The sequence below is a fragment of the Suillus discolor genome, assembly GCF_016758755.1.
Source record: "Suillus discolor strain FC423 chromosome Unknown F5147scaffold_73, whole genome shotgun sequence".
Taxonomy (NCBI): Eukaryota; Fungi; Basidiomycota; class Agaricomycetes; order Boletales; family Suillaceae; genus Suillus; species Suillus discolor.
In genome coordinates this window covers 20,565-30,480 of record NW_024541320.1, presented here as the reverse complement: position 1 = coordinate 30,480, position 9,916 = coordinate 20,565, and the positions used below count along the sequence as shown (strand labels likewise).

The 9,916-nt window shown below is 47.6% G+C and overlaps 3 protein-coding genes across 3 annotated transcripts; 1 reads left to right on the top strand and 2 right to left on the bottom strand.

Moving 5' to 3' along the window:
* Positions 1-1,170: 1,170 nt before the first annotated feature.
* Positions 1,171-2,128, bottom strand: F5147DRAFT_397348 (uncharacterized protein). The gene is made up of 2 exons (XM_041429593.1): positions 1,453-2,128; positions 1,171-1,399 (listed from the first exon to the last, which is right to left on the bottom strand). Exons 1-2 carry the CDS (start codon positions 1,972-1,974, stop codon positions 1,310-1,312), a joined length of 612 nt encoding a protein of 203 aa, XP_041287928.1. The 5' UTR covers positions 1,975-2,128; the 3' UTR covers positions 1,171-1,309.
* A 1,367-nt stretch (positions 2,129-3,495) lies between these two features.
* On the top strand, positions 3,496-5,261 carry F5147DRAFT_397337 (uncharacterized protein). The gene is made up of 2 exons (XM_041429592.1): positions 3,496-4,077; positions 4,135-5,261. The coding sequence occupies exons 1-2, from the start codon at positions 3,599-3,601 to the stop codon at positions 5,207-5,209; spliced, it is 1,554 nt and encodes a 517-aa protein (XP_041287927.1). The 5' UTR covers positions 3,496-3,598; the 3' UTR covers positions 5,210-5,261.
* A 56-nt stretch (positions 5,262-5,317) lies between these two features.
* On the bottom strand, positions 5,318-7,185 carry F5147DRAFT_397313 (uncharacterized protein). The gene is made up of 6 exons (XM_041429591.1): positions 6,745-7,185; positions 6,468-6,688; positions 6,346-6,410; positions 6,021-6,291; positions 5,792-5,960; positions 5,318-5,744 (listed from the first exon to the last, which is right to left on the bottom strand). Exons 1-6 carry the CDS (start codon positions 7,131-7,133, stop codon positions 5,426-5,428), a joined length of 1,434 nt encoding a protein of 477 aa, XP_041287926.1. The 5' UTR covers positions 7,134-7,185; the 3' UTR covers positions 5,318-5,425.
* Positions 7,186-9,916: the final 2,731 nt, after the last annotated feature.

The window sequence follows — 9,916 nt, the reverse complement described above, 5'->3', positions numbered from 1 at the left end:
GACATCTGACAGTCAATTGGTGAGTTCCATTAAAAGCTACCCAATGTACTTCAATTGATATTTATTGCTGTAGAAACACGAGAACGAGGCAGCTGCCATCACACGGTCAGTACTGTCTGCTTGCCTGGCAAGTATATCTAACAATGATCTGTTTCGGTCAAGGACTCCCATGTGCCAGAAGCTGGCGGGCTACGTCATCCTGACGCACGGGTGGGGGTGCCACTGCTATTGTATATAGAGTACACTCTTTATTGCATTTGTAATTTTTTCGTAATACAATTGTTTTTGGTCGATTTGCGTCGATGAGCAAATATGCATAAGTCAATTGGGAGCTACGGGAATATACTAGAATCTACGGTACACAAACACAATCGATGATACAATATCTCGCTCGATGCGAGTCGCTAAAAATCGACTATAAGTCTCATCTTTCTCCGGAAATCGACGCGAATATTGTCGCAATATTTCCCTCGTTTTCCGGAGATATGGCTAGGACCGTTTCTCACTGGGGATTATCGTCGGATGTACATGCACGCATAACGCAGTTCATGGCGAATCTAGGGGGAGAACTTAGCAGTCTCACTCGGGTTTCTGGCATCTATATCGTATTAGTATATAGCTATATAGTAGTACAAGCAGTAGTGTGCAATATGAATGAATTGCCCTATCACGCCGTAGTCACTAGCCACGAGAAACGGTTCACAGTGGGTGTTAATTGACGCGCTCGAACATATCTCTGAGGCCTGAGCGATAAATGTTTACTACTGTGAGACCTAGTATTGTGTCAATCGAACCTTCTTACATATGTAAAAGAGCATTCGAACTTCGGAAAATAAGCCGGTGCACGGTAGTATCTCTTCCAGCAGATAATGTTTATGGCGACAAGGAGACTGGTACATCTTGATTGCACTTGCTAGGACAATGATACACATCTTACAAAGGCTATACTTCTGATAATGAATAAGCTATCGATACACACCATACAAGTTAAAACAGCACACGACTCTAAAATCTGCGAAAGTGGTTCATAAGCTGTGAATGCCCCCAGAAGGCGTCAAACACTACGTGAGATCCGCAACGCAAAGATAAGAACACCCGACGAGAAAATCTAACCCCAGACACGCATAGCCGTATGCCTAAACGCCGCATCGCTGAGCTTGAGAGGCCGTAAGCCCAAGCTGTGGGCTGGGCCCGCGCGTTTCGCAGTTCCATATGTGCACATATCTTGGCGCGAAACGATACTTGTTCCGAGCCCAAACATAGCCAAGAATTTGACACCCGCTTATGAAGATGTCCCCATTCCCTGCTACTATTTATCGCCTAGCTGGTCCTTCATCGCTAACCAGCCAAAGGCTCCAGAGATACCCAGAGCAAGGCAAACATATGGCCGAGATGAAGACTAAGAGGGAGTATGTATGAGTGTGTGACAATTTCAAATAGAATCTGAAGTACCTGTGAGGACGATGTTGAATATTTGTAACGGGCTTTTCGCGAAGGTCCATCAAAGATTTCATATACAGGTTCTGAGGTTGATATGAAAGGGGATGAAGGTGTGTGTGCCTGTCTGTTATGCGATAGAGATGGGTATTGCCGTATTTTGTGACGATTTTCAAGTGCTCGCGGTAATAAATATGCTGGACGAGCAGGGCCATCGAATAGGATGGGGGGAGGTAGTGAGGAAAAATGTTGAGCTCGAGTAAAGTTGCTAGCGGCATTGCTTGATTTTTCATCGTTGCGTTTGAGAGGAGCGATACGAGTTTTCGTGACCGTTCGTCTAACAAGCGCGGAAGATTCTCCCAGGCGCACCGGAGCGTCAAAGATGTCAAAGATTGGTGGAATAGTGAGTGCCTCGTATCCTTGCGTAGTTATCGCAACTGACATAGATGAGGACAGACGCGTAGGTAAGGATTGAGTGACTCTTCCATATGATGCACTTTGTAGTGCAGTGGCAAATGGGCGCCGCAGCGAAGACATGGCTGGATGATGAGTGAGATGCTAAGTATCATAACTTGTGGAACCTGCCTTTATATGCAGTGTATGATGCATGGAATGACCGGTCCTGAGATCATCTTGATCTGCAAATACAGGAGAAAAGTCAAGAGAATAGCCTCTGAGAATAGTGAAGTCTATTAGAAAAGTACTTGTGGCGGAATTGAAGCGGCTATAGTGAAATGTGACCCGCTCATCTGTTCAATCGTAATACTGCGCTGACCTCGGTAGAAAGTCTAGAAACTGCGATTTCTGATGGTGCCAAGCACTCTATGATTGAAGTACCGGGCCACTCTACTCTTCTTGGAACAAACGGTAATAGAATGATGCCGGCAGCATATCTAGACGGTCAGCGGTTTGCCTATGCCGGCTTCTTTCGTTGAAGGCGAAAACAACTTTGTTACTTAGCTGCCAAGATGGAAAGGTCCGAATACCGGACAACCGCTTAATCATCGTTAGTAGTTAAGTCATGATTCATCACCAATGGGGAGCTGTGGAAAAGATTTGCGTCAAGAGAAAGATGGACGATTGCCGCATAAACGCCGCCGCTATTAACCATAGTACCCAATTGCAGATCCCCCTACATACTAAATGGAAGCTCTCGATGTGCCAGTTGCTGGAATTGTGGTCACATTATCCAAGGTGGCGAAGAGATGAGGAGATTATCGAAATAAATGGTTTCCCATGTTGAGGACACATTTCTGGAAATCTGATATACTGTTAGCACTAGTGACATGAAAGACGTTGGACGAATACACAGAGGTTGCCAAGGAGGATGGGTATACATCGTCACCATTACAACTTGCTATCGGGCGCACCATGACATTTTGACAGATACGTCCATTTGGCTGTCGAGGCCAAGTGTATTTTCCCCACAAGCTCAGATTACAGCTTGGAAACTGAGATACGTATTCTAGCCGCATCAATCGCATGTGTAATCTGAGTCCTCTCCGAGATGCGGCCTAAAGGCTGTATCGGATCGAATCGTGCAGCTTCCATGCTGCAAAGCATCTCGCCAAGCTTGGTACGTTGATGGTGCTGTGCAAAGAAACGATGTATCCTCGTTGGGTTCTCCGACGAAACGTTGTAGATGCATGTTCTCACCCGCTTTAGGACTCGGAATTAAAGCTCAGCGGCATCCTCAATTTGCCCTCAATATTAACGGTCATGCTCGGAATAACTTGTGCTCGACCTACGGTGTCAAACGGAATATAAAACTTCATTCAAGAACACTCATTCAATATTTGTCTGTAAGTTTAAGGTATATACATCCAGGCATCTACACGACGCAGGAATTACTGTCCACCCCAAGTTTGCCTCCAGTCAAGAACATTGACGATTTTCGACTCATATGCAGCTGTCACTCTGGTGAGCAGAAAGCTCGTCAAGTGGCAGCTGTCTGACTCCAGGTGATATCCGGTGCCTTTGCTTTCCATTTCAGACCTGTACATGCAATTAAAAGCCTCGTTGAGTCCATGTGTTTGTCTTCATATCCATGAGCCGGATCGATAGGGCTGGATAACACGAGGACGATTCCAGTTTCTAGAAAAGCATTTCCTTCAGCCCAACTTGCTGATCTATATCCACTGGCCCCTCGACGTTACATACGATGACCGTCGTTCCATCCCCACCTCCGAGCCCAATTTCAGGTGGTCCGCTACCTCAGTATGGGTATGGCTCTGATCATACCTTTGATCGCCTTATCCAGGACAACCCCTTCTTATTTCGCGTATATACTCCGAAGCAACGCTCCCCATTCTTTGATGCTACTGAGCCCTACTTTGTAGGCCAGAAGTACAACGAGCAATATAGAGAGGCCGCAGAGCGGCTTCGACAGCCGTTTACAGGCAAGTCAGTAGCTTCAACGAGCAGTTATGCAGATGTTGCCCAGCATATGGACTGGACGCAGAGACACATGTCCCCCTACATCTCGACTACGTTCAGCTTTGCCTGGGCTATTTGGGAGGCTACCCGCAGGTACCGGGTTGGTCTTAAACACAACATTGAAATCGCCATAATCGATTCACGTCAGCTCGCTGGTCGAGCTGCGACTGCTCTAGAGCTACTAAGAAAGGGCTCACCCAATGAGTCAGTGTTTTTTGATCGGACTCTTGGCTGCTCAGATAAGCTGATTTTGTGACGTAGAAGGCATCTGGACTACTGGAAGTGGTACAGATTCGCATTGGAGTCGCAAGACGTCCTTGTTCATGGATCTATCCCCAGTTCGGCTGTTCTAGCCTCAGTCCCCCTTCTGAGCATCATCGATAAACTCCCGTCATACTTCTTCCGCCAAGATACCATTGTCGATAAGCGGTCGTCTTCATCGCAGTTAGATATCCTATCATGGGATACCATGGATCGCAAGCCTAGTTTCCGCCAGTTCTGCCAAGATATGTCAGATCAGTTCTTGCGCCTTCCCACTGAGCATCGTCTTCGCGATGCAACCGGAAGCTCCGTTCGCTTGGCAATGTCATTCCTGCGTCCCTGGTTCCATAGTGTTGTCGTCGACGATTTCACTGAAGCGACTGAGACAGTCTGCAGCCTTGCCTTCATAATCGCACAATGGCCAGCTCAGTGGTGGTCACGAGAACACCTCGAGATACGGGATGTCATTCGCTCCCTTGTCCAATCTGTCGGCGAGGAAGTCCGAGAGAAGCAGAAGGGGGTGGCGGCAGAAGAAGTTCGGAGATTGCAAGGGATGTTCTCCAACCTTGAACGTGTTGTAGAGGACTACGAAGAGACCGAAGTTGGCTCATCAGTCGGTTCCATGGACGACATGGTAGAAGCCAAGGTCGAAGGATCCGTTGTTATGCCCCCCTCCCCCCCAGCGTCTATCGTCGAATGGTCGGTGGACGAAGATACTCTTATCTTAGCGCTCCCAACAGCTACCGCCCCACCAGCTGCATCTTTTTCGCAGGCTGCTTTGGGTGATGTAGCCACAGCCGATTCTGAGAGTCCAGATAGCAATCGGCCGAAGACACCCACCTTTATCTTTGCCCCCACGATTGTTGTTCACCAACAACAACGGTCCGCCATAGAGCAGACTCGACCTACACCAGAATCGGAATCTCCTCATGAAGAACCTCAGCGACACCCAAAGCGCCGACCACATTCGCTGGCCGAAACCGCAACCTGTATCGTCACAGGGCTGCTTGTTGGCGCTTTCATAACTCTCTGTATAGTCAACTCTCAAAAACGTACCCTCATCTACGTTACGTAAAGCCCTAAGGCAAAGGACGAGATAGGAATAGTGCAATGGAGAAGTGTTGTAAGATGACTCGTGAAGTAAAAGAAGATTGTACCGTTACAGTATAACCTATTGATTATCTATGTATGCGCAGTAATGTGATTTCTATCAGAAACCAAAGCTTCCTGATATAATCGACAAACTCTATCTGTTCTTTCAGATGGACGTGCATGTTTGCCAAGGTTCTCGTTATAGCCCAACCCATGTTCTGTATTTTGCCACGTCTCCTACATGACGTTCTACAACAGCCTGCACTTCGTCTCCCCATACAGCTCCCGGGGTTTTTCTTGGATGCATTTCCTCGGTCCGCGGTGTCAAACACTCTCTGACGTGCTTCTCTGCTTCCGTAGATTCAAAGACCACACAGTTCTCTAGAGTAAGTGGCTTGGCTGGATCCCACCGCAGAAGTGTTGGGTGTGCAGGAACAGCATGAGGAGGCACGACAGAACGACCAAGATGCAGGTCCTCGAATATCAGCGCAACATCATCTTCGTCGATAGGCAGTTTACTGCAAAAAGTGTAAGGCGGATCAAAAGATGCGACTTGTGGACTCACTTGATCGGCTCCCCAGTGAACTTCGATTCACGATGCAAAAGATCACGAAGGAGACGCTCATAAAGCTTCTTGCGATTCTTTATGGGCAAAGGGTTCAAAATCGGTTTTCCGGCCATCTCACAGAGGATGTAGGTCGCGATGTGCAGCCCGAAAAGAGATGGCAAGGAGCCTGACCCGCAGAAGAACAGTAAGATACAAGAACGCCAGTTTGCAAAGAATCAAGACATACCGAGGACTGGTAATATTCGCACCCTGAAATCATCGAACACTCCAAGTTCTTTGACAGCACCTTTCTGGAATTCTTCCTCGGGAAGGGGGAGTAGCTTCACATCCCCGGGCACTTCTGTGGAATAAACGACGGGAATCCCCGAGGATACACCCTGCAGCCGCAACCTGCGTCGAACAGAGCGTGCGAGAGGGTCGTACATGGTGTACGAGATGTCACTGATCTGAATTCTTGTAGGATCTGTCTTTGCACTAGCTCCCATAGACGAGAACACCTACAATAGCATGAGTTGGATACGATTAGATATCAGTCAGTAACTAGGGCGAACTTTGATATGGTGCTCATGGCAATACTTCAGCAAATCGACTTTTGTGGTGATGTTGTCTATTGCATCTTTTCATAACAAACTGAATTGAAGACGAAACGAGATCGAGGAGCGCATTGACATACCGATGACCCAGTCTGCTCCCTCTAGCAACCGTCCTCCGTCCTCCTTCCTCCAGACCTCAAGGCGGCTGTCTACCTCCACACACCTACTGATCTGCTTGAGAGTCCGCTCAATACATCCCACCTTCGGCGTTCCTACATCCGCAAGCACAGCCGTGGCATGTCTGTTCAACGAGGAAAGCGTCACATAGTCGAAGTCCACCAATCGGATCTTTGACACGCCTCTGCACATAATTAGTGAGTTACAATAACACGGATAGTAATGGTAATAAGCACGTACGACCTCACCAACATGACTGCCACCCAGCTGCCAACGCCACCGCAGCCGACGACAACGACAGATTTTTCCCGAATGCGTGCCATGCCCTCATCTCCGAAAAACGCATAGCACCGCGCGAGCTGCTCTCTGATCAGCTCTTCGTTATGTCCATTAGCTCCAATGCGGATAATTTGTTCATCCAATAATCCATCGTCCTTTGGTCTTAAGTGCTGTTTGGAACCTTCATTCTGGTCTGCTATTGACCTAAGGATGTCTCGATCGAGGCCACGTCTCCGTTCACGTCGACTGTAGGCATTATATGCAGTAAACAGACCTGATGTCAGTAAAGATGCAGATACAGCTGCCAGAATCAGCTGTGTTCTGTGTGATTGTGCAGAAAAAACATTCATGAATGAGAGATCGTGAAAAGTTCCAGGGTCGAGTGCAAAAGTAGTCTACCAGGTCATGTGCATGAGCAGATCACCAGAAAAATTGCTACTTCATTATGCATCATCATGATGTTTCAATATTTCAATAGTAATGTTAGCAACGTTCGTGTCCACTGTCCTTGTGCGATATTCCCGCTGCATACGTGTACGTACGTGGTGTAGAACCGGTGGAACATCACATTCGAACTCACATCCGGATTCAATCGTCGGTGACCAAGCAAGAGACTTGAACCTGAATATATAACTACACCAAATTGATATCTCGTCAATGAATCAATGGGAAGGATATGTCTTAGTCTACTACTATCAGTGCATGTGCTAGCTCAAAAGCACGAACTCGTGGCACACATATATAGTAGATTGCCAACGGATCTTTCTCCATAGGGTGGATCTTAGGTGGCGGTCTGCTGGCATTGCAGACGTTATCTGTTCGAAATGCAATTTCAGGTGCACTACATTGTAATGAAGGTCAATACTCGGCATATGAAAGCAAGTCGTCTTCCCACTATCACCTTCAGATTTACTCAATCTCATACCACATCCTCACAAAGAATGCGTCTCTCCTTTGTCCTCGCAACTGCAATTGCTTTGACAGCAGCAATATCTGTCAACGGGGATGAAGACTATCCTCATTGTCCTTGGTTTTGCTTGTTTGATGCCGACTGCTCGGGCTGCGCATATGCAAAAAGTTGCGTGAGTATGAGAAGTTCGTGTCCTGGATCTATTCACATGACTCGCCGGCATTGTAGATCATCTATACGTGCTGCGAATAGTGTGGCAGTGGTTCGTGTTTCTGCTCTCACATCCGTGCATAGCACGCTGCGTGAAACCTCGATCGGTTGCCCGACAGTTGTGGGTGCACAAGGACTATGGTAGCGGCGAAGGTGGCGTAGTTTGGGGTGGCCGGGTAGTCAGTTATTTAGAAAGGAAGCTCGAGAAACAATGTGGTATCAGAGCCATAGCTAGCATATTGTACAGAGCCGGTTCTCTATGAGCTTGCTTGGCGAACTATGATTGTGAAGGGATATGATTGCTTACCATAAATAAATATGACTGCAACTTGAATAGAGCAGAGAACGACACCGGTTTTATACCTCTCGACAGGCGGGGAAACGATAGCCCAAGGACGACTGTGATCGTGCATTGAAGCCATCGATTTGACATTATCCCCCGACAACACGTCGGGAAAAGGCAAGCATCTGTGGACACATTCCTATAGGATATGCACCTGTGGAATTCACTGCTTTGTAGCGCCACGTGTGCATCAGTCCACAAGAACACAGATATCGTAGAGAAACGGCAGACACGGAGGTGCGTCATGGTAGAATCACAAAGATCTGAAAGTTTTGATGCGTAGGGTCAGTCGCATTTTTATTGTAAACGTGCAAAGACGCTTACCTTGTGTGTCCACTGCGTCGCGAACCAGCGTAGTCCTTACTTTTGATGCAGTAATTTGAAGGGGTGATATAATGGAACCATCCGAAACATCATACCGCAATACTTGTGAAACAGAGGCCATGGTTTCGACCTAGCGCTTACATGGAGGTTCCACGAGCTAACTGGTGATGGGAAAGAGGAGATACATCCCGTAATAGTTCCATATAACGCAAGATGAAGGAATCATTATATGTGCTAGATGGTCCGTGAACAGTTATACTGTGAGGAAAATCATGATACATTACATATCGGTTTGAGATAGCCATCAACGATACACGCTTACGATAAATTTTCAGGGCTGCACGAATCACGCGTGGGTTGTATTTATATCAGAATTCGCTGTAGCCCTCAGCCGTGCCAGACCAGTGCATGAGAGCAGAGTTAAGACGAGGGTACTAAGTGTTGTTTTGGTCTGTTGTGCAAAGGCTTTGAGGACTTTACTTGTTCGGAAGCTTTCCACTTTGCAAAACTTGGCCGCTGCTGCCTATGCGATATCCCTTCTTCATCCCAGCCTGGTGCACTGGCGAGGAGTGCCTGGAACAAGGACCTTTCAAGAATTCGTCGGTCCGAAGTTGTAATCTTCTATCAGACGGATTGGTCATTATGTCTCGACGATCGCTCTCCTAACCACAAAAAGTCCCCTGCAATGATGAAGGAGTTGGAGGATGCGACAGAGATAGATGCATGGGCCCTGGTGACCTTTCGTCCAGGTATGAACGGCGCCCGAGAGAAACTACAACGGGCATCGAAGCGCGTCACCACTGTGCAAGAAGATGTTGCGTACTCATTATTTGGCATCTTCGGCATCACTCTATCTATCATCTGTAGCGAGAGGAAGTAGAGCGCGCTCGGGTGGCCACTGCAGGAGATCGTGGCCCGGTCAGGTGACATCACTGTCCTCGACTGGATCGGACAACCTTCCGAGTTTAATAGCTGTCTTCCAGCCCATATCGCCTCTTATAGCACTACTCCACGTACCCTTTCATCTTTGTCCGAAGATCATATCCACGCACAAGTCTTTTCGCTGCGACAATCCATGCCTGCAGATCTAGCATTGAAGTTTTATGACCAGTTTGAATAGCTGAGCTCCTCGCTTCGCAAACTCCAGACTTCATCTGCCTTGTATTTCATTCCATGTCACGGAAATCAGACGGAGGCGCGGTCTGGCCAAGGAGACTCTCATGACATATGGAATAAAGGCGGGCCCCATGGCCTGCTGATCACCACTGAAGAGACCCTAGTTCAGTTCTCGCGGGCAAAGCCCATTCGGCAGACATTCTTACTTGTCCGTCCATGGGATCGGTATC